A 25,280-nucleotide genomic window follows, 5' to 3' on the forward strand; every position below is an offset into this window, starting at 1 on the left:
CTCATCTATTTTTAAATGAGATAGATGGTGTGCGTGCTTCTCTTACGCATGTTACGTATTGCAGAGCACCACAGTTTGTGTCTCATTGAGTGCAAGCTATTCTGCAGTCCTGAAAGGGTTAATTTGCCTGCCTGGCTGTTGTAGCCCTATAAAGACCTCCCTGATCATTGGGTCAATATTTTAAATGCTTGCCACAATATATATATATATATATATATATATATATATATATATATATATATATATACACCTAAGGCACGTAGCCAACGTTTCATTGGGGGTTAAATCGCCCTGTTCTGCACTCTCCAAAATATTCTATTTGTTTTGTTTGGGGTGGGGGTGGGAGTTCTGTCTGGGACGACAGCCTAGGAGGGCAATACTGGGGAAAGGCTGGTAGACGCACAAAGCTTAAAATGCAGCGGGGTGTGCGGAGGAGAGGAAGAGGGGAAGAGAGAGGGCTGGGCGTGCTTCTGTGTGCCATGACGCTGGGGGGGGGGGGAATTGTGGTAAAGAGCGAGGGAACTCCGCTTTTTGCAAAGCATCCTGGCAAATGAGCTCAGCCAGCAGTGCCTGAGCTAGCGTAGAGGGCAAGCTCCTGCTGTCAGGAGCTGGGCACGTCTGCTCAGATTCCTGCAGGACAAGAAAAGGAGACAGGCTCGCCATGCAACGAATCATGGCTACGTCAAATGTTTTTATTTCTTCCTGATCTCTCTCTCTCTCTCTTTCTCTTTTCCTCTCTTTCATCAATAATTCACCTTAGGGCTCCCCCCCTCTCTGCTCCTTGTGGATAGTGGAGGGGGGGTTGGACCGGGAAGAACAGGGTTTTTGGGGAGTGCTGATTTTGTCCGGGAGGTTATTTCCAAGAGCTCTTTAAAGGACCCCCCCCCCAAAAAAAGGAAGAGGGAAGACTGACTTTTTTTTTGCTGGAATTGCTGGAAGAGTGAAAAAGAGGGAGCTTTCGCTGCTGCTGCGTCGGGTAGCGGGTGTGCTTTCTTCTCCCCCTTTCCCCCCCAAGTGCTGGTAGGGCTGCTACCGCTAGCTTGGTGTGTAAGCGTGGAGAGAGGAGGAACGAGAGGCGTCGCTGGGGCGCTCCGAGCAAGGCTTCGCTGTCCGCCTCTCTTGGTGCTGAACATGGGCGCTTCAAGCAGGGCGCTGTCCGTGGTGCCTACCGTCCTCCTGGCGTTGGCGCTTCCCACTTTCCCCGTCTGGGCGCAAAACGACACGGAGCCCATCGTCCTGGAAGGGAAATGCTTGGTCGTGTGCGATTCCAACCCGGCTACCGATTCTAAGGGATCGTCTTCTTCTCCTCTGGGGATCTCCGTACGGGCTGCTAATTCCAAGGTTGCTTTCTCGGCAGTCAGGAGTACCAACCACGAACCTTCCGAGATGAGCAACAAAACCAGGATAATCTACTTCGATCAGGTAATATAGGAAGTGAATGAATGCATATTCTTTCTTAAAAGGCAGGACATTCTCATCATTTCCCCCTGCCAGGAGGTTAAGAAAAAGAGCGAGAGAAGAATCGGTCAAAGGATGAGTAGTTTTGATCAAGGGAAGAGCAATTTTTAAAATATATAGAGAGAAGAGTTATCATTTGGGAAAGGGATTCGATTAGAAGTGGAGTGGTGAGGCAACCGGTCATGAAGCTGAGACGAGATCAGTTCAGGGGAGGAGGTGGGGATCAACAGGTGGGAGTCGATCTGTGAACTCTTTAATGCTCCTTTACAAGCAGTGGGCTGAAACTTACCAAGTGGCATTGGAAACTCTCAGTCAATAGGCTCATTTCCTTCCAACCGACACTTCCTTGCCTTTCCAGTGAAGTTTGATGGCCATTCCACTTTACCAAGCAAGAGTGCATTTGCACATTGTAAGTCTTTGGATTGAATTAGTCATAAGGCTGTAACCAGGAAGACGCAGACTGCTTTGCTCTGAGAATACAGCAGTTTATTTTACTACTTATTAATTTAGATTCCTACCATTCCACTCTCTTATAACTCATGCAGGGTTACATAAGTTTCCAGAGTTCAGTATTCAGAAATGACAATCACCTACTACCTAAAAGTTTGCATCCTTATGAAAAAAAGGTATGATGTTTAAACAAGGTCTGTGTATCTGACATTAATGAAGGAAGACCAGACTGCTCAGGAATGCATCCAGTTTTAGATTATTTGCAGTCACTGGTGATGGTAGTCACCAATGCAGAGACCTTATTGTTTCTGCACTCTTGTAGCCCAGTCCTGAGAATATTCCCCCAGAAGTAAGCCCCGCTGTGGGCATGTTAAGTGTGCATAGGATTATAGCCTTCCAGCTCAGATGATTTGATACCTGAAGGAAAAATGTGGGGATTTTTAAGATTCTAAGGAAGGGCATTGTGTGCAGTTGAATATGTCCAAATATCCTATCTAACTCTGTGGGATATTCCTGTTTGCTTTCCAGCCACCTCTTCACAGCAGTCCAAACCTTTTATCACTTTATAAAGTGTCAAAATCCGCAAGTGGAATTTAGGCACCTCTTGTAACCCAAAATCTATTTATTCTGGTGCAATCACATTGGCATGTATATAGCAATCAAACACGGTCAGGTAACAGAGGAATATGGAGGCAGTCCTTTGAAAGATCCACTGCACCTTTAGTGTATCACTGCAGAATGTTGCAATATTGGAAAGACACCCTGTTTCACTTTTCCCTGACCTACCTCTCAGAGACAAACACCAAACATACCCTCTGTCCAGGCATATGATCAATGGTTAGACAAAACAAAAAGAGTTATTCATCCCCGCTCCAAAGTAAGGTCTTGCATTGTCAATGTTAAGTCATTTATAAATAAGAATGAATACTTTAACAAAGAAAGATTTTTTAAAACAACAACAACACACTTTATATTTTCAGCTGTCTATGAGATAATGCTACTACCTTTTTTAAAAAAAGTCCATTTGTTTTAATGCAAGAGTTTAACATGTGTGTCAGTTTCTCCCATTAAAATCTATATGATATACAAGAGTGCAGTTTGGGCTGGATCAGATCCATATGTATTTTTAAAAGAAAGAAAGAAATGGTGGTGGAAGGCATGGTAATTATGTTGTGTCAGCTCCAGTTTGAAATGTCTCTGCCTTCTTGGGAATTGTTTAATACTCTACCCTCAGCTATTTCCTCTATCACCCCCTTCTGATTATGTATGATAGCAGGTGGAATAGCCTATCTTTGCAAATATTAGCGCAGTGGGTTAATTAAGCCCCAGGAAGTTACTCTTTAGTCTTTCACAGCATATTCTTCAGAGAGAATGATGGATCTTCACTCTCTCCCATGACTACAAAGAGTCCTGGGAATATTGTACCTTGCTCAAGTTGCACTGCCATTAACCTTTTCAAGATGCCAGGAGACAGGTGGATATGTAAGAGACATGGAAATGGCCAGGGCATCAGACAGCTGCCTGTATCTTTTGAAAGGGAGTGCAAGGCAAGGTACAGGGCTTTTCTCCCCCTTAGGTACAGGTTATGAGCCTTGAATTTTAAAAGTGTCCGTGCCCACCCATCACTTGTGCAGAACCTAAAAGTGCCATGCAATTAATTTCTCCTCTTCCTACTATGTTCTTTGCTTCCTGCTTTCTTGTGAGAAACTACCCACTCACCTCTCATGCCTTCACACTCGTTCCAATCAAGACTGAGCAAGGAGCCAACATATGTTGTGTGATATATGTGAAGACATTGTTTTTCCTCAATTGCCACGACAACTGGAATCCATCCCCACACTAACAGATCTGAAAGTGCATTTATGTTCGGAAGAAATTCCAACCGATTTCAGCCGGCAGTGGCAAAGCTAACTAAAACCGACTTTCCATTGAACTCATGCAAATGTACTTAGGACTGAGGTGTAATGGGAGGTGGTGGAAGGGAATGACAGATCACTTTCACCAGTATAGTGTGTGGCTGACAGCAATGCATGTAAAGGGGTACGTGAGCTGCCTCCTAAGAATGACCAAGGTGCAACTCCCGTAAATATTTCCCCTGGACTTCTGCAGAGTCAGAAATGTGATGAAGCTGCTTTTGGCTGTTTCACGTCAACAGGCCATCTAGCTCAGTATGGTCTGCCCAGACTGCCAGCAGCTCTCATGGCACAATGGCCATGACTCAGTGGCAGAGCATCCTCTTTGCATGCAGGTCACGGGTTCGATCTCTAGCATCTCCAGGTAGCTCTGGAAGTGTCCCCTGTCTGAAGCCCTGGAGAGCCACTGCTAGTCAGGTCAGACAATACTTTTAAAAATATAATATTAATTCTTGCATTTCCCCAAAATATTACAAAAGTACAAGTGTATAAAATGTGTAACATGAATTCCCATCTCCTCCTAAATATGCCATGTAGACAGTTTAGAGTAGACAGTGCTGAGGTGGATCATTGGTCTGACTCTGTATATGTCAGCTTCCTATGTCCCTTCCAGTCGTCCACAAAAGATGCTGTAGATGGGGCCTCAGACTTTAGGTTTAAAACATATATTGCTACCATTTCCCCCTCCTCCTCTTCTACCTCTTCCTTTTCATCTTCTCAAGAGTATTATCAATATATTATGATGTCATCAGTGTAGAACGAGAACTTCACAGGGTAACATACACATATTGGAACTTCTCCAAGGAGCTTACAATATAAGAAGAGGAATAACTGTAATACTTCACATTGGTTGCAGTCTTCAGGGCCAGTCCTACCATTAGGTAAAATGAGGTGGCCACCTCAAGGAGCATGTGCTGGGCATGCAGCAAAAGGGGTGTGATGCAGAAACAGGCTATACCTCATAGCAAATATTTTATCTCTGGCCCCACCTCAGTTCTTTCAGTTTTGGAATATCTTATCCATAAATTTATGGAAAGAGGAGGCAGGCAGCATAATACAGTGGATTATGTTTACGCCATCTACTGATTTAAATGATCATGTTCTTTTATAGCTAATTATCTTTGAGTTAGTGGTATTATGCATCTGGGAGTGGAGGGCACCATTTTCTTCATTGCCTCAGGTTGCAAAATGCCTTGGGTCAGTCCTGATAATCCGTACAACAACCCTGTAGGGTAGGTAGATCAGCACAATCACCCCCATATTGCAGGTGGGAGGCTGAGTAGAAAAGTGTGCCCCCTGGCCACTGGATGAGCTTTTGGCAGAGATGAGATTCCAACCAAGGAATGCATGAATCACTGCTCATTTTCTTACCTTCTCACTATATTGCTATATTACACTGACAATGTGATCCGATTCATGTGTACTTGGAAGTAGTGCCATTGAGTTCAATGCGGTTTTCTTCCAGACAGGTGGGCATAAGATTGCTGCCTCAGTTGGCAAGCGGGGGGGAAGCAGCAGGGAGGGAAGAGAAGTATGGCTAACAAGTGATGAAAGTGAGCAAATACAACTAGAGAGCCAGTATAGTGTAGGGTTAGAGAGTCAGACTAGGACCTGTGAGAGCAGGGTTCAAGTCTCCACACAGACTTTTTTTTTTAAAAAAATAATAATAATATGTTTATTAGGTTTTTTCAAAGAACAAAACAAGAAGCAATAACCACAAAGAAAAAGGAAAACAAAGCATAGTCGAAAATACATATAAAACAAATCAGAAAAAACACAAAAAATAAAATAAAAACTCCAACTTTGAATTTCATACTTAATTAACTTTCTTTCTTGACTTCCTCACGCCTCCCTTTTTTGTGTTCCTCTTTAGCCAATCAGATACAGCAAATCCTTACCCTCTTTCAAAACTCATTTCTAATTATTAGTCTCCACACAGACTTTGGGCCAGTCACTGTCTCCCAGACTATTCACCTCACAGGGTTGTTGTTGAGGATTAAATGCGGAAAGGGAAAACCATTATTATGCTAGAAGCCACCCAGAGTGGCTGGGGCAACCCAGTCAGATGGGTGGGGTATAAGATAATAATAATAATAATAATAATAATAATAATAATAATAATAATAATAATTGCTGCTGCTACTACATTGTACTCCATTGAGAAAAAGATGGGGTATAAATGCAATAAAATGAATAAGGAAGGTAAAAGAAAGTACTTCTCTAGCCAGCTCATAGTTTGCTCCCACGAGAAGCAGTGGTGGCCATCAACTTAAGTGGCTTTAAAAGAGGATTAGACTCTTATAGCCCACCAATGGCTACTGAGCCTAATGCCCATGTTCTGCCTCTACATTTAGAGGCAGCAATGCTCCTGAATACCAGTAGCTAGAAACTGCAGTTGGGCAGAATGTTGTTGTGGCTCTGTGGCTCTGGTTGGCCACTGTGAGAATAGATTGCTGGACTTGATGAGCCCTTGGCCTGATCCAGGAGGCTCTTATTAGGTTCTTATATGTACCTAGCCATCGTTTGAGCAGAGGCTGAGCAGTAAGGAGTTAAGACAGGGCTGAGGGACTGGGGGCTCTCCAGACATGGACTACAGCTCCCATCATCCCCATCCTTTAGCCCTGCTCACTTGGAATGATGGGATTCAGAGTCTGGAGAACTGCACACATGAGCGCCATCCCTGAGTTAAGCTCTAGTCTTCATGGGAAGGTGGATTTTAAGGAGGGTCTTGAAGAAAAAGGGGGAGGTGACATTACTTTGAAATTCAATGAAATCATTCCAAGCAGTTTTACCACTGAATCATGGTCACTTCCTCTGTGGATAATAAGTAGCCTGCCTCCCAAGTATGTGAGATCTAATTAAAAAACAACAATTGAGTCGATTTTCATCACTTCTTTAATTTTAAATTGAGACCAACATTTCATCAAGAAAGATTCCTAGTAGGTGGTGGGAGATACCCTAGAGCAAAATCCAGGGTTGTTGCTGTTGTTGCTATTTTAAGAAAATATGCTTTTATTAGAGATCAATGAAGGAGGCAGGTAGAGATAGGCCTATCCTAAATTCAGGAATTAAGTACTCAAGGGGTGGGCATGTCAGGTGCCATGTCAGTATAATTTCATTGGAGCGGGGAATGGGGAACCTGTGGCCCTCTAGATATGGTTGGACTGCCTGCTCCTCCTCAGTTCCAGCCAGCATGGCCATTGATGAGAACCGTTTAGCAACATCAGGAGGACCACATGTTCCCCACCCCTGTTACAAGTGCAATAATGTACACTATTACTGAAACATTTTGGGATCTGATGCAAACAGGTCTCCTGAGACCACTCAGGTTGATAAGCTTGTGTTGATTTTACAGCACATGTTTATTATAATGCTCCCAGATCCACTTTGAACTCAGTTGTCCTCCACTGCAGATCTGCAGACAGTCTTAACAGATTTTGGACTCACAGCTGTCCATGGAGGCACAGGTTAATTCTGTGTCCAGGGCAGCTGTCTACCAGCTCCATCTGGTATGCAGACTGAGACCTTATCTGCCCACAGACTGTCTTGCCAGAGTGGTGCATGCGCTAGTTATCTCCCGATGGACTACTGCAATGCGCTCTACGTAGGGCTACCTTTGAAGGTGACTCGGAAACTGCAATTAATCCAGAATGTGGCAGCTTGATTGGTGACTGGGAGTGGCCACCGAGACCATATAACACCGGTCTTGAAAGATCTTCATTGGCTCCCAGTACGTTTCTGAGCACAATTCAAAGTGTTGGTGCTGACCTTAAAGCCCTAAATGGCCTCGGTCCTGTATACCTGAAGGAACGTCTCCACCCCCATTGTCCAGCCCGGACACTGAGGTCCAGCGTCGAGGGCCTTCTGGCGGTTCCCTCACTGCAAAAAGTGAGGTTACAGGGAACCAGGCAGAGGGCCTTCTCGGTAGTGGCACCTGCCCTGTAAAATGCCCTCCCAGCAGATGTCAAGGCAATAAACAACTATTTTACTTTTAAAAGACAACTGAAGGTGGCCCTGTTTAGGAAGTTTTTAATGTTCGATGCTGTATTATTTTTAATATTTCGTTGGAAGCTGCCCAGAGTGGCTGGAGAAACCCAGTCAGATGGGCAGGGTATAAATAAATTATTATTATTATTATTATTATTATTATTATTATTATTATTATTATTACAAAACAGGATGACTTTTCTGCATGGAACAGTTTCTTTTTGAACAGCCACTGTTGTCTGGGGGGAATGTTGTCTTGGGGAAACAACCCCATCATTTGCTGGGTGCCAAATATTAATAGTTTTCATTTTATTTTTAAATCTGAAAGAATATCTGAATGCAGGGATCAGTTTTGGAAGCACCGGACCATTTCACCCTGTCCAACAGGCTAGCTGTGCTAGAATTATAGGGGGCTAGAGGAGCTTAATGGCCTTATCATCTGAGCTGCCACCCCCAGGGTCTGGGGACCATAATATGGTTAAAACTGAGACAAGATAAGAGTGAAGCTTGTGGGTTTCATTAACATGCCCACCTCTTCTCTCGTAATTTGAGCACTAATATTATGAAAGAATTTACCCTCAGATCGTTTTCCTGGAGCCAGACTGAAGACCCTAGGGCTAGTCAGTGATTTCTCCAGTTTAGTTCCACAATCCTGAACACATTGACCCATGATTCAGCAAAGTAACTTTCCTAAGAAGGATGCTTTGATCGATGCCTACAGAAAGGAAAAGGACCCTGAGTGTTTATAGATCTTTGCCTGTCACCTCCATAGTCAGCCGTGGAAGCCATGCATATACACTGGGGAGGTTTTGTACTGCAATTCAGATCAAGATTTATCCCTCCCTCCCTCCCTCCCTCCCTTTTCTTAATTGCCAACCAAGAAGCGCTAAAATCAACTACGGTATGTGCATAATAATAAAACACAACAAAATCCACAATAAAAATGAAACAGAATGCTGCAAAGCAACCAACAAAGCACCTCCCACAACCTCTTCCAAGCCCAGCTTATGCCTAAGAAAACAAATAGTTTTCTTTAGTGGTGGTTGAAATGTTTTGAGAGGGAGGGGGCATCCTAACCTCCATAGGAAGAACACCTTAAATGGTCCAGTTGTGCTCCTTTGTAGCTTAAAGCTGGGTAAAACGAGGGCTTCATTTGATGATATAAGGGCAGGGGGAGATATGTACTAGAGCAAGTGATCTCAAAGTTATGCAAGGATTTAAAGGTTAGAATCTTGAACAATATATATATACACACATGCCCCATTTTGAACAATATATATACACACATGCCCCATTTTGATCAATAGGTTTGCTTTTCCAGTTATAAACTGCAGCCCAAAGCCACTTATTGGGAAGTACACTTCCTTGAGATCAATGAGGCTAATTTTTAAAGGCTGTGTTTAGGACTGAGAAATAAATTCCATTAAAATCAATAGGGCTCACACATGCCTGACTTTCTGTGGATTGGACCCATTTGTAACACAACCCAGCCATTCCCAAAGCTACCCAAAGAAAGGGCAGGATTTATGTCTGCAAGAGACATAAGGGGATCTTATCTTTCTGTAGTTGACTATACCTGCAGTCTCCTTAATGATCATTGTTCCCTATGCTCCAAAACCCGTTGCTTGCTCTGATATACCTGTGAAGTTCCTGCAGAAATGGGCTTTCCCATTCAGTTCCATGTATTATTATTATTATTATTATTATTATTATTATTATTATCCCTTTGGAAGCACAACTGCCCTTTCCATTCAAGCTCTCCTAAGTTGAAGCACTTCAAATAAATCCCTGAATCCCTTTGTTTATGGGAAGCCAGCTAACTGGGGCTGTTCTATGAAAATAAGTGCTCCCATGGCTCAAGTGTACTATTACACATAGTGTGGCTTGGACTTATGCATGCAGCTCACACCAGGCATATATATGATGTCACAAGTGCATCATTTGATATATGCGAACACTCTGTGTTGCAATACAGGAAAGGAATGCATGTGCAGATTTCAATAAGGGCATGGAAAGACTGTGTGAAGCAGTCAGATGTGTGTAAAGCCTGGTAGACATATGATGGATGGCACATTATGAACATACATAGCAGTGTGTGCACATGCACACCCATACCCCCTGCAAAACAGATTTTAAAAATATGAGCCTCTCCCCTCACTATGATGAGGTGGCTTAAAACTCTGCAGTACTTAAAACTCAGCAAGAGCTTTAGTGGAACTAAGGAGCTGTTCAGTTTTCAGGATACAGCCTGTGCATTATGGACCTAATCCTGGCAAACTCAAAAGCAGGCCCATCTGACCTGAACTAACAGGCCTTCCAAGGGATGCGGGTGGCGCTGTGGGTTAAACCACAGAGCCTAGGACTTGCCGATCAGAAGGTTGGCGGTTCGAATCCCCATGACAGGGTGAGCTCCCGTTGCTCGGTCCCTGCTCCTAGAATCATAGAATCATAGAATCATAGAGTTGGAAGAGACCACAAGGGCCATCGAGTCCAACCCCCTGCCAAGCAGGAAACTCCTGCGAACCTAGCAGTTCAAAAGCACATCAAAGTGCAAGTAGATAAATAGGGAAGGTAAACGCCGTTTCTGTGTGCTGCTCTGGTTCGCCATAAGCAGCTTAGTCATGCTGGCCACATGACCCAGAAGCTGTACGCCGGCTCCCTTGGCCAATAAAGCAAGATGAGCACCGCAACTCCAGAGTCAGCCACGACTGGATCTAATGGTCAGGGGTCCTTTACCTAACAGGCCTTCTAGGAGTCCCTATTTTCTAGGGATGCCCCTGATTTAGAGATGCCGTCCCGGTTTCAGATTTGATCCCAGAATGTCCCACTTTTCCTTAGGATGTCCCTATTTTCATTGGAGAAATGCAGGGTATGGAGTTATCTGACCCCCTGAGATGTCTGAAGGCAATCCTGTATAGGGAATTTTTAAAAATGTTTAATATTTTTATATATGTTGGAAGCTGCCCAGAGTGGCTGAGGCAACCCAGTAAGATGTGTGGGGTATCTATAGTAAAATTACCATTATGGAATGGCATGTCCCTATTTTCCTCGGAGAAATGTTGGAGGGTATGAACTAAGCATGCACAGAATTGTAACCTTAAAGAAAGGATGTCTAGGCCAGTTTAATCTTGCTGGAGAAAATATTTCTTATGTCTGGAAATCTTAATTTTATTCACAATAAATTAGTATAAATAAATATTGGGGTTAAAATAGTGGTAATAGTGCCACTGTATTCTGCTCTGGTCAGACCTCACCTGGAGTACTGTGTCCAGTTCTGGGCACCACAGTTCAAGAAGGACACTGACAAACTGGAACGTGTCCAGAGGAGGGCAACCAAAATGGTCAAAGGCCTGGAAACGATGCCTTATGAGGAACGGCTAAGGGAGCTGGGCATGTTTAGCCTGGAGAAGAGGAGGTTAAGGGGTGATATGATAGCCATGTTCAAATATATAAAAGGATGTCACATAGAGGAGGGAGAAAGGTTGTTTTCTGCTGCTCCAGAGAAGTGGACACGGAGCAATGGATCCAAACTACAAGAAAGAAGATTCCACCTAAACATTAGGAAGAACTTCCTGACAGTAAGAGCTGTTCGACAGTGGAATTTGCTGCCAAGGAGTGTGGTGGAGTCTCCTTCTTTGGAGGTCTTTAAGCAGAGGCTTGACAACCATATGTCAGGAGTGCTCTGATGGTGTTTCCTGCTTGGCAGGGGGTTGGACTCGATGGCCCTTGTGGTGTCTTCCAACTCTATGATTCTATGATTCTATTCTATGATTCTATGAAAAATTAACACCTTGGCTTTAGATGTGTAGGCATGGTGAGAAATTTTGTGTCTGTTGCAAATTAATTATATTTTCCCCCAAGAACACAGAATGCTTCCATTAATTCTTATTTCCTCTCTCTTTAATTTGTAGATCCTAGTAAATGTGGGGAATTTCTTTACGCTGGAGTCTGTCTTTGTAGCACCAAGAAAAGGAATTTACAGTTTTAATTTTCATGTAATTAAAGTCTACCAGAGCCAAACAATCCAGGTATGTTGATTCAAAAAATCTGTTGGAACACATTTGTTAGCATTTCATTCCTTCCTTCTCCCCTTCCCCATTTCCCTAAAAAAAATATATATATATATAGATAAATGGATAATAGCGAAAATCCATTTTCTATTGTAGAAATAGTTTAAATACACCCATGTTGATGAGTTAGGAAACAGCAAATAGCTCAACTTGGCCAATAACAAATGGATTTCAGTGACATTTTAAGATAACAATGTTGCTCACCAGTTCAAGATACGGCCTTGAGAGTTCAAAATAAAGAGTGTGCTTGCATTCTAATTATGTGCTACAACTTTTCTGTGAATCTCACATTGGGGACTGTTGGAAGTAATTTCATGATAATAAATGCTATGAGCACAATGAAAGGAAGCATGCATTTGATGTAACAGCATAAGAACAGCTTTCTGGATCAAGCCAAACACACATCTAGTCCCTTGTCCAATTCAATGGCCATTCAGATGCATCTGAGAAGCCCATGAGCAAGATCTGAGTGCAACAGACCTCTCCTATTGAAATCAGTAGGACTAAAAAGTGACTCGGTTTGACCCAGCCCTGCCCCTTTGTGAACAGAAGGGCTCTTTCCATTCACAGAAGGAACTGGAATATGGTGGAGTCTACATAATGGAAGAAGGATGTGGGGAAGCAATTCCCCTTTGGCCCTAAAGCTTGGAGTGCTATTACAAAGGACTCCTTTCTGAGGGACACAGAGTATTGCAGGTGGCGCTGTGGTCTAAACCACTGAGCCTCTTGGGCTCCAGCCAACCTAGCGGTTCGAAAGCATACCAGTGCAAATAGATAAATAGGTACTGCTGTGGCAGGAAGGTAAACAGCACTTCTGTGTGCTCTGGCTTCTGTCATGGGGTTCTGTTGCACCAGAAGCAGTTTAGTCATGCTGACCACATGACCAGGAAAGCTATTTGTGGACAAACGCCAGCTCCCTCGGCCTAAAAGCGAGATGTGCGCTGCAACCCCATAGTTGCCTTTGACTGGACTTAACCATCCAGGGGGTCATTTACATTTTATCTTATATTGCAGAGGGAGGATGGGATTCATGAAAGCCACTTCCCTTTCCCCTCTCTCCAGTGTGAGCAGAACTGTGCTGCTTTGCCTATATACGTCTTTGCAGAAGGGCTCGTCAGCAGTAAATCAGGTCAGGCTAGCGATCACACTTCTCCTCTCAGGGTGCAGAGATGATTCAGGAATGTAGAGAGGGACATATGGACTTGATGATGAAGAAGAAGAGTTTGGATTTGATATCCCACTTTATCACTACCTTAAGGAGTCTCAAAGCGGCTAACAATCTCCTTTCCCTTCCTCCCCCACAACAAACACCCTGTGAGGTGAGTGGGGCTGAGAGACTTCAGAGAAGTGTGACTGGCCCAAAGTCACCCAGCAGCTGCATGTGGAGGAGTGGGGAATCGAACCCAGTTCACCAAATTATGAGTCCACCACTCTTAACCACTACACCACACTGGCTCTGATGAGGCATTAGGAGGAGGAAACCTGGGAGAATGAAGAGCGTGAGAAAGAGATGGATTGTGGAAATGCATTCCATCCCATTTGCAGAGAGAGCAGTTTGGGGGAACAGAGATAATTTATTATTATTTTGCATTTATAGCCCACCTTTTCCTCCAAGGAGCTCAGGGTGCAATCCTCCTCTTCGTTTAATCCTCACAACAACCCTGTGTGGTAGGGCTAGGAGGCAGTGACTGACCCAGTGTCACCCCCTGAGATTTATGGCCAAGTGGGGATTTGAACCCTGGTCCCCCAAGGTCCTACCAGGACGCAGATGGCGCTGTGGTCTAAACCACTGAGCTTAGGGCTTGCTGATCAGAAGGCCGGCGGTTCGAAGCCCCGCGATGGGGTGAGCTCCCGTTGCTCAGTCCCTGCTCCTGCCAACCTAGCAGTTCAAAAGCATGTCAAAGTGCAAGTAGATAAATAGGTACCACTCTGACGGGAAGGTAAACGGCATTTCTGTGTGCTGCTCTGGTTCGCCAGAAGCGGCTTTGTCATGCTGGCCATATGACCTGGAAAAACTGTCTGCGGACAAACGTCGGCTCCCTCGGCCAGTAAAGCGAGATGAGTGCCACAACCCCAGAGTCGTTCGTGACTGGGCTTAACTGTCAGGGGTCCTTTACCTTTACCCCAAGGTCCTAGTCCAACATCCTAACAAGTGCCTTCTAAAGCAGCATCCAAAGAAAGGTGAGAGGAGAAGAGCATTTGGAATGGGGGTCCCTCACATTTTGAGCAAGTGAGAATACAACCAGAAACAGATATTGATGTCAAGGCCTGAGAGGAAGAATCCTAGTGGCAAGCCTATGGCTGGAGATTGGTGGAACATCAGGAAAGTAGGGGAAGGAAGGTCTCCTCACTTTAGCAGTCTGATGTTGGGGTGATGCTGGCCTCAGTCACATAGCCAGCCTTAGAAACCAGTCCCACCTTCTCTTGGTTTCCTGTGGGACACCCCTTTCCCCTAGGGCCTAGTATCATGTGGGAATAATCAATCACTCCAAGGGGCTGTTTAGGATTTTTTTGGGGTACCCCCACATTAACTAATTTGTATTTGTTGATTTAGAAAGATGTATAGGCCACCTGATCCCAAACTCTCAAAGCGATGTTCATAATACAATGATGGATTAACCCCCCCCCCATCTAAAATCCACAAAGCTGTTTAAAACCCCCCAGCATATGCTAGATAATTTTCAGTAAAACACAGAAAGAATCAGTTAAACCTTTAAAATGAACACGGATTACTTAATGACACATCTGAATAGGATATAAAATAAAGTTTGCAGCAATGTGCCTGGAATGTACCCTTTTTTTTTTTTACCTACTCCAAACTGGAAAATATTAAGAAGATGGATTATTAGTCTGACTGATCGATGCGTGCGCCTGATCGGTTGCTCGGGCTGTATCCAGTTGGCTTGGGGGCATTTCCACTTTGCCGAGCCAGTTGGGATGGCTTTGTGAATTAAGTATTTGTTGGGTCATGCTGGCATGGGGTGTAGGCACAGATTCAGATATGGTCAGCTGCACCACCAGGACTCACCAGCTCCCTGCTGAGATGCTGTCAGTCGTTTTGCACTCGGCACATGCTCAGAAACACTGGGCCCATAACCTGTTTGCGTTTGAAAAAGAAAAAGTTCTGACGTCCTTTTTACTCCTTTGCCTAGTCCTCAGACCTTAGTGGGCACAAAGGAGTCTTTGAGAAGAGTGTATTTACAGAGTGTTGCTACTTTTATTCTTAAAAAGTCTTTTTCTCCAACCACGACCGACAGCTTTTTTTACACACACCAAACATAACCAGCTTTTTACCATCCAACCAACCCACACCCAACACTAACACCAACCACTCTATGTATACAGGTACAATTTGGTGAAAGATTGCATGAGTCATTATAGGCCGTTGACTCATGCTGACTTAGTTCTGTTAGCATTAAAGAAACAGCAGCCAATTTTTAGCCGTGGCAGCAACACCCTGAGACCCCTGGAGGGTGAAGGGGCTGGTTTATCACTCACCTCATTGTACCCTTGGGTTGTGGAGCATTGTCAGCACCAAAGGTTGACTAGTGTGGGTGGTGGTGAACATGCCCCCTCTGCTCATGTTCAAGTCTTTAATAATAATAGACTTAAATGGGGGACCCTTCCAAAGAAAAGCAGGCCAGTGAGAACTGAGCATGCTCAGTAACCATGGAATTTTGACTCATGGTTGTTGTTTTTTGTTGTGGAGGGGGACAGAAAATACGGGGAGTGGAATGCAATGGAGTGGCTGGAATCCTTATCAGCAGCAGTCCATGCTGCAACATTTTGTTGCCTATGCCACTTGTACTTCTGAATATGAGATGCTGAGAACAGGCACTGCTTGCACAGTATGTCTGCATGCATCTGGCGGACCACACTGATGAAAAGAGGATGTTAGGCTAGATGAGCCTTTGGACTAACCCAACAGATTTCATCTTATTGTTTTCCCATGCTTCCCATTTATAGTAGTATAGCTACTGGGTCTCTCTCTCTCTCTCTCTCTCTCTCTCTCTCTCTCTCTCTCTCTCCACTATCCTCCTCCCATGTAGAACCTTCAGAACAGCATGTAGGGGGAGGAGAGTGGTCCTACTCTCAAGTAAGCTGAAATGCTTCCCCTGAAGGAACAATTGCCTTAGTGTGACATTGAATTCCTCCCATTTTACTTTTCAAAAAGCAGATTTTTCCTCTACTGCAAAAATAAAAATACAGAATGGATCCTGCTTTCTGAGTGCTGGGGGTTGGGGCTGATGGGCATGGCTTGTGAGGCATCTGCTTTGTGCCACTACCCTCTGGCCTTCCTATTTGCAAGCTCAGTTCAAAGGAGACTGCAGATTGTGCTGATGGTCCTGAGACATCTCAGCAGATTGAGATGCTGCTGCTGAGTCAAGGCACTGCCTATGAACAGCCATCACTGGCTGCAGACAAAATGTCATCATGGCAACCAGGTTTGGCGTAGCACAACAACTGCCGCATATATGACTCAGCTAGACTGGTAAATAAAAAAGCGATTTATATGCGTTGTATGTGCGATATAATATTGTGCCACCAGATGGCGACGTGGAGTCCCATTTTTCGCTACCTGTTTTCCCTATTTAAATTTACAAGACTTTAAACTGAAGTGCTTTTTCTATGTGTCTAGATCCAGCCTATATAGTTTCCGTTTGAATCTTCTATACTCCCTCAAGATTGGAATTCCAGAATTCTGGGCATTAAATGTGTGTGTGTGTGTGTGTGTCTATATATATATATATATATATATATATATATATATATATATATGCTGCAAAAGGGCACATGCTCATAATGCCAGCATTGATTGGTTGGAGGAATGCAAGGGGCGTGGCTACAGCCATGGAGCTTTTCTCGGTTTGGGTACAACCTGCTTGCAGAATAGAAAGGAAGACCTCACACCCACACACTGCCAACAACAACATGTGACCAAAGGTGCTACGAATCAGCTGCAAAATTTAAAAAGATCAGATCAGACAGCAACTACACCACTGTAAATTGTAAGTGGAGAAAGCCCCATCCCCATGTTCTTAAAATGTCCTTTTATTTCAATAGGATTTTAAACTCCATTTGAGGCAAACGTCCCAAAACAAGGGTGGTGTCATGTACCTTTGAGCATTCACAGAGAGCACAGGATGAGACCAGGCACCTGCATGTGCATTTGCTTTGTTTTGACCCATGGCTATCAAGGATGATTATGAAGCTTTGCTGGTACTCTGAGTGATGGTGATATGCTAAAAGAAAATCCCAGCTGCCCGGGTTGCTGAAATTTCATTGTGTGAAATTTCATTTGGTGCAAGATTAAAAGCCCCTTTGCACTTCTCCTTTGGTGCCTTTCCAGACTATGTAATGTGCACACTGAAACCATGCTCAAAAGTATCATAAATACCAGCTATGGGAAGACCTCGTGCCCTTTGCTGTATTCAGGCAATTGCCTCATTTGGAGAAAAGAGCAAGATTGCTTAAGATAAGAATGTGGAGATGTCTCTGCGAAAATGAATGGTCACGTGCAGCATATTTTCTTCTGCTCTTGCCAAGCCTATCTCTGGCTCACTGAATATATTGCCACTGCAGTGTGTGATCTATTTCCACGTCATCTAGTCTCCTGCTGTTCCAGTAATGTTTAAATATGGAGGGAACACGTCAGTTGCTAGAATGGTATGGCAGTGACTCATGAAATCATAGAATTGTACAGTTGGAAGGGAACCTGGGGGCCTTCTGGTCCAACCCCCTGCAATGCAGGAATCTCAGCTAAAGCATCCGTGACAGATGGCCCTCCAACCACTGCTTTAAAAACCCCAAGGAAGGAGAGTCCACCACCTTCTGATGGAGTCCATTTCACTGTTGAACAGCTCTCACCATCAGAAAGTTCTTCATGGTGTTTAGTGGGAATCTCTTGTAACTTGAAGCTATTGCTTCAGGTCTTACCCTCTGGAGCAGGAGTAAAATGCTTCCTTGCTGCTGTTTACAGCCCTGATTGGCTAGGGCGTTGTCCTGTTTTACTTGATTGTTATTCCTTGTCTTTCCTACACATCACATAGGCCAGGGTGAGCTCCAGAAGTCGCTGAACTACAACTCCCATCAGCCCCAGGAAAGAAGGCTGATGGTTTACAATGATGGGAGGCCACAACCTTCTGGAGGCCACAACATCGGTTTATCCCCAGGTTCTGTGACCACAACACTTTAGCAAAGACCTTCCTGTCACACCTTCAGCTAATTAACACACATTAAACACATTGTGCTATTAAGCAATGGTTTCCACTCAAGCCTGCAGTTCTCACATGCACCCTGGACTACTGCAATGCGCTCTACGTGGGGCTACCTTTGAAGGTGACCTGGAAACTGCAATTAATCCAGAATGCAGCAGCTAGACTGGTGACTGGGAGTGGCCGCCGAGACCACATAACACCGATCCTGAGAGTACGTTTCCGAGCACAATTCAAAGTGTTGGTGCTGACCTTGAAAGCCCTAAACGGCCTCAGTCCTGTATACCTGAAGGAGCATCTCCACCCCCATCGTTCAGCCTGGATACTGAGGTCCAGCTCCGAGGGCGTTCTGGCGGTTCCCTCATTGCGAGAAGTGAGGTTGCAGGGAACCAGACAGAGGGCCTTCTCGGTAGTGGCGCCCACCCTGTGGAACACCCTCCCTTCAGATGTGAAGGAAATAAGCAGCTATCTTATCTTTAAGAGACATCTGAAGGCAGCCCTGGTTAGGGAAGTTTTTAATATTTAATTATATTTAATATTGTTTTTAACACTTGATTGGAAGCCACCCAGAGTGGCTGGGGAAACTCAGCCAGATGGGCGGAGTATAAATAATAAATTATTATTATTTTAGGAACATATACAGAGCACTACTTGTCCCTGTCCTCTCAGCCACACCTTTTCGGTGCTGAGGGCTTGAGTTATAACCTCCCAGGTCTGAAGGCCTGAGTAGATGATGCAGGTGTGCCCCAGAGAAGTCATGCTCTCTGCCCTCAAAGAACCACAGTCCTGGGTAGCAAACTTCAAGGATCCTCACACCCTTCTTAATGCATCTCAGTGCTCACTGACAACGATGCTTGGCGTACTCTTCCTTCACTGTCCCAGTGTTGTGACCCTAGGTTACTTAGAGGTCAACACAGTCTATACTACTTGCCAATTGCTTCCAGATGCCACCTCTGCCAACTTTAGATGCCCAGCTAAGACTTTTCTGTCTACCCAGGTGGTCAGTTAATCAATGTTGTCTCCTACAGTGTGATTATATTTTGGTGTGGTGGGTCTTTACTTTACTTGGTCTTTACTAATTTGGGCCTTTTATGTGTTTTGAATGGTTAGCATTTAAATTTGCTCTGATTTTAATTTATTTTTATATGCTGCGTTTATTTCCAACCACTTTAACTCTTTTCCAGCTGGAAAAAGTTTCAAAAAGTGGCAACCAAAATGACCAATGGGTTGTAGCAACTGTCTTATGAGAAAAATGTTGTTACATCTGAGTTCTTTAAGAAATCTTGGCTGAGTGCCACCTAGCCCTATGGCTGGGTTTTGTGTGTGTGTGTGTGTGTGTGTGTGTGTGTGTGTGTGTGTGTGTGTTTTAATTCAATTAGTTGTAAACCTTCTTTTGACACCTTATATTATCAGCTCCTGTCAGTTCAGGTTAGTGCTGAGCTAAAAGCTTTCACAAACATTTTCACCTGTACAGGTGAGTTCATCTGGCCAACATCTGCAGTGAAGGTTGAATTTGTGCATCTTCACTGAAATTGAATGCTTCTTTTAGCTAATGCTAATTTTACCCTGCTAACAAGTTATGCTAACTTTATCTTGCCAGAAATCTTGCTGGTTTCCTGCTTCTGTTGTATTTAAATTCTTTTAATCTTCTTCTTCTTCTTCTTCTTTCTATATATTTTTGGCTTTTGCTCCCTAATTTTCTTCTGGGTTTGTGTTACTGTCGGTTTACATTCAATTTGCCTGAATTTTCTCATTTTCATCAGCCTTCCATTTTGTAATGTGAGCTTTCTCACCTTTTAGAATTTACAGCTAATTTTTGTGCCTTTTCAATGTAATTCACAAAAGTATCCTTTTTAGGATTGTTTTCGAAGCTGTGCTATACATTTTATTTGAACTTCTGTTATACTGCATTAAAATAGTACCCATGCTCCCTTGAGAGATTTTACCCTTCTGACATTACCTTTCAGTTTCCTCCTAGCTAACCTTCTCACTTTTGACAATAAAAGCCCCCTTTTGGAATGAAATATGACTCTGTTGGATTTTCTGGGCAATTTTCCAGTCATATAATATGGTGAACTTGGTAGTGCTGTATTCACTGTTTCCAGGAAGTTCAACAGTGTTTATAGCTTCTTGTACTGCTCTGGGAATAATTTAGGATTAAATCAAGTGTCATTTCCTTTGTCGCTGGCTCCATGACTCAGTGTTGGTAAAGGCACACTCATTCATTATAGCTAAAACTCTTGGACTCTGTCCAATTTAGAGCTAAGCATGTTTAAGCCTATTTATTTGCCAGCTTGCTGTGACACAAATTTACAATTAGCCAGTCAATCTGAGAGTAATTGAAATAATCACTTGTTAGTACATTTTCTACTTTGCCCTTCCCCACAGTTGAAGAACAGAGGAAGCATCCTTATATCAGGCCAAGCCATTGGTCCACTCTTATAAGGGATAGCCAGTAACTCTGTATGTTATTGGACTCCATCTCCCATAAGTCCCAACCAGCAAAGCCAATGATCAAGAATGATGGGAGTTGTAGTCCACCAATATCTGGAGGACACCATATTACCTACCTTGATCTAAATCACTATTATTGACTAGGGATAGCTTTCTAATGCAGAGTTAACCAATACTGTGTGCCCCAGATGTCAATGGACTGTGACTCCTAACACATTGGCTGGGTTTGATGAGAGTTGTAGTTTAATTATATCTGAATGGCACCACATTGGCCATCCCTGCCCTAAAATCTTGATCAGGGGCCTTTCCCATTGCCTGATCCTGCTAAGAAGATACAATATGCTTACTTACTTACTTACTTCACCAAACCTTTATTAGGCATTACAAGAATAGGCCATCATAAAACATACATATATGACATTTTAAAATATATACAAATAAACAGCCATGTAAAATATGTACTAATGAAGATTTTCATTGTAATTTCTTCCTGCTAAATAGTTACTTCCGGGTTACTGTCAGACAGATAGAATCTTATATTTTCATTGTGCTGTGATGTTAGACTACCACCAAAAGGGGATAGCATGTGTTTGCATAGCTGGTTGTACAATGGACAGTAGAAAAGAATATGTTCCACAATGTCTGGCATGTTCAAAGAACACCCACAATGTCTATCTTTTCTGGGGATGTTTGAATATCTGCCCTTGACAAGAGCTGAGGGGAAAACGTTCAGTTGTTGGACTGGAATTGTTAATTTTGAGATGTTAGTGACCCTGTTATCTGTCATATTTAAACCATAGAACTTGGGGGAGTACATTTTATTTACAGCTGAATCGGTGTTTTGTTTTTCAATGTCCCTTAATCTGGTATGAATATTGCGATAAATATATGGCTCACTTGAATTATACAAGAGTTCCAAGTCAATGCCAATAGATCTGATTTTGCTATGTAAGAGTTAGAACCATCTGGATTTATAAGAGTCCTTAAGTAAGAACAAGATATGCTAGGAGCCGAACTTGAGATCTTCTTCATGTAAATCAGGTGATGCACTGCTGAGCTATTGTGCCAACCTTCTGCTTTTCATTTCATTCTATATCCCAGGATGCTTATTGGAGTTTTGGTTAGAGTGACTTGATTGTATGCTCCAGCACAAACTTACCTTGGCAGCTGGGATCATTCCTACCCTCATGATTCTGTAGATAAGCTTGTTTCACTAAAGATTTCTAATTGGGAAGTTTTTAATGTTTGACATTTTTGCTGTGCTTTTATTATGTTGCAAGCTGCCCAGAGTGGCTGGGGCAACCCAGTCAGATGGGTGGGGTGTAAATTAATAATAATAATTATAATTATAATCATAATTATAAATGTTTTGAACACTTTGCTCTCACCTCCAGAATAACATTGTGGGTACATGTACCTTACTTTATTTCAATGACCCACCAGGTTTCTCATTTACTATATTCTCTTTTAGAGCCCATTCACACAATACATTTAAAGCATTTTCATATCGCTTTTGTCTTCCCTTCCAAAATAAAAAGAACTGTAGTTTGTTAAGGGTGCTGAGAATTGTTAGGAGACCCCAATTCCCCTCCCAGAGCTACAATCAGCTCAGCGGTTTAATAATCAACCCCTTTTCCTTGGGAGTTCTGAGAATGGCAATTCTGTGAGAGCAACAGGTGTCTCCAAACAGCTACAGGTTTTTTGGGAAAGCTATGAATGTTTATGGGGACGCGGGTGGCACTGTGGGTTAAACCACAGAGCATAGGGCTTGCCGATCAGAAGGTCGGCGGTCCTAATCCCCACGATGGGGTGAGCTCCCGTTGCTCGGTCCCTGCTCCTGCCAACCTAGCAGTGCAAGTCGATAAATAGGTACCGCTCTGGCGGGAAGGTAAACGGCGTTTCCGTGCACTGCTCTGGTTCGCCAGAAGCGGCTTAGTCATGCTGGCTACTGACCCAGAAGCTGTCTGCCGGCTCCCTCAGTCGGCCACGACTGGACCTAATGGTCAGGGGTCCCTTTACCTTTACCTTTATGAATGTTTATAATGGTACAATATACTTTAAATTTATAGTGCAGATGAGGCCTTAGTATCAGAGACTCTACTTTTGCCATTTGGGTTTTTAGGATTTTAGCACTAGCTTATAAACACCTATATCTTTTAACATATTTTGGGTGTTTGGGGGTATGTGTGCATTTTTTTCCTTGCGACTTTTTCACTGGCACCTGGTCATTTTGGTGTGCTTCCGGGGTGTGCTTAGATATCTGTACACATTTGCCTGCTTATAATGACCGCTCCCCACTTAAAAAACGGGGGGCGCCCTTTGCGTGGACGCGCGCAGCCCTGGATCTGGAGTGGCCCCATCAACATAGGCTTTGCCTTCCCTCAGGTGGGATACCTGGAGGTCCCCGCCTCCCCCAGTGAGTTGTCCAATCCCACCTGGGGGAAGTGTTGCCAGGGAAACCAGGCCAGGTAGGGGGAGGGATTACCTGCCCACACAATAGAGGGTGGATCTTAATTGGTGCTTCCGGGGTGTGCTTAGATATCTGTACACATTTGCCTGCTTATAACAGTGAGCCATCACTGCGCTGACATTGTTCTCTCTCTGGTTAATCCACGAAGGTGGGTGACTTTGGTGAACATTTTGGCCTCCACAATACAAGGTCTACCTGGTCAGCAGCTTTTGCACACCATTTTGAAAAGATGCAAAACTGTTTACAAAGGGATTGGTGTCAGGAGGGAAATCAAAGGTGGGGAAAGTGCTATACTATGGTCTGATTTGCAGGCTTCTGATGGGCATCTGGTAGACCAGTGTGAGAAGAAGATGCTGGACTAGATGAGCCTTTGACCTAATTCAGCAGGACTCTTCTTGCATTTTTATTCCTACAGTGAGCCTGCTATAGACCCACAGTCACCAACACATTTTGCCCTGTCCCTCCCCTTCCACATATGGAATACCTTAAGTATTTGTAACTGCTATTTCCCGAAAGGATGTTTCAAGAACAGCAAACAGTCTGTGGACTCCAGGCATTTGTGGCTTCTAACGATCCTTTGCATAGGATTTGCTAATGACAGATGGGTTTCCTTGTTACCTTGAACTTTTTTCCAGCGATTTTTCTCTTTTGTAGGTTAACCTGATGCTCAATGGAAAACCGGTCATTTCTGCTTTTGCTGGGGACAAGGATGTCACTCGTGAAGCTGCCACAAATGGAGTCCTACTTTATCTAGACAAGGAAGACAAGGTTTACCTGAAACTGGAGAAAGGTAATCTGGTTGGTGGATGGCAGTATTCTACATTTTCTGGCTTCCTGGTCTTTCCCCTGTAAGGTCGATTTCTCCATGACATTCACCCAGGTGTGGACCAGTCATTGCTTCTGTTCTCCGAAGATCATCTTCTCATCCTTTGGATTGATGTTTTCTTTCTTGGTTTCTCATGGATGAATATGGATTCTATTTATGGCATTTGACCCTTTCTGAACTCCTTTGAGATTTCACCGAATTTTGTGTGTTTAAAATACGGTGCATTTGGATTACGACCTAAAGCAGACAGTAAATATCTATGCTTGATGTTACCGAAAAAAGCTGCCTGCAAGATTTATTCAGAGTTCCTTTACTGGACATATGGGATTTGTGGGAGAAGTGGATCATTATTGTTGTCTCTCCCCCTTCCCCCAATTATATTTTTAAAAGACTGGCAACCAGGTCTATAATTTAAGAATCTTTGAGTTCAGTCTTCAATCAAGATTAATACATAGCTGCCAAAGAACCGTTCATTGATATATTAGTTATATTATGTCTTTGTTCCCCTCGCTCTAAAAATTAACATAAATCCATCCTGTTCAGTTGGGAAGGAATAGATAATGGTTATTGATAAGTGATTGACTTCATTACTCCTCTTTGTACAGTGTGTTGGATGATTCACTTAGATGTTTTCCTTCAGATAATGTATCTCAAAGAGGACCACCCGACTGAAAGTCTGTAGGTCACAGTTGGATGTTATTTGCACATGGATGGAGTTTATATTCTGCAGAAAGTATTTTCTAGTAACAGGAAGAGATTATCATGCTAACAAAAAATGCTTACCAGGGTTAAATGGGATCATTTTGGCAAAGCTCTGCAAAACAGCCTTGCTCTATAGGAAAATTACACTTGTTTTTCACCTTTAATTAACATGATTGATAATAACCACTTTATTAAAAAACCGAAGGGATTTGTTCCTTAGACACAGCTAATTCATTAGTTGGAGATGGAAATGCTCCCCTCTTGTTTTTAATTATGTCTGTTTCTCAAGCCTTCTGTTGTATTTTGAGGTATCATCTGGTTTTGCCTTAACTCCGCAAATGTATATATGATGATAGATATTGTGGGCATTGTCCAGGCAAAGTTAAGCATTTTTACAGCTCAATCCCAGGCACATGTATCTGGAAGTTAGTCCCACTGAGTACAATGGGACTTACTCCCAGGTTAGTGTATATAGAATTGCAGTCCTATTGATCTCAATGGGGAAGGTTAAAGTGTGCAGTTAATTCTTCCACTAACATCAATAGGTCTTAACTGTGCTTAGCTTTGACTGCACTGAGCCTCATTTGTTTAGCAAATATTCAATCCAAATAGCCGGTACCTGAACTTGGTGCAATATCTTTTCTGTCTTTTTGTAAAGGCCATATGAATTCATAAATTTATTTATTATGTTGCTGTTACATAATAAAAGTTAATATATGTTAGTGTATTTTTTTT

General features: G+C 43.3%; 1 protein-coding gene across 1 annotated transcript; it reads left to right on the top strand.

The window, feature by feature from the left end:
* Positions 1-433: 433 nt before the first annotated feature.
* CBLN4 (cerebellin 4 precursor) lies at positions 434-25,280 on the top strand. The gene is made up of 3 exons (XM_081866282.1): positions 434-1,422; positions 11,720-11,836; positions 23,672-25,280. Exons 1-3 carry the CDS (start codon positions 1,132-1,134, stop codon positions 23,867-23,869), a joined length of 606 nt encoding a protein of 201 aa, XP_081722408.1. The 5' UTR covers positions 434-1,131; the 3' UTR covers positions 23,870-25,280.

Source organism: Podarcis erhardii, assembly GCF_964252035.2.
Source record: "Podarcis erhardii genome assembly, chromosome: 6".
In the NCBI taxonomy this organism is placed as follows: domain Eukaryota; kingdom Metazoa; phylum Chordata; class Lepidosauria; order Squamata; family Lacertidae; genus Podarcis; species Podarcis erhardii.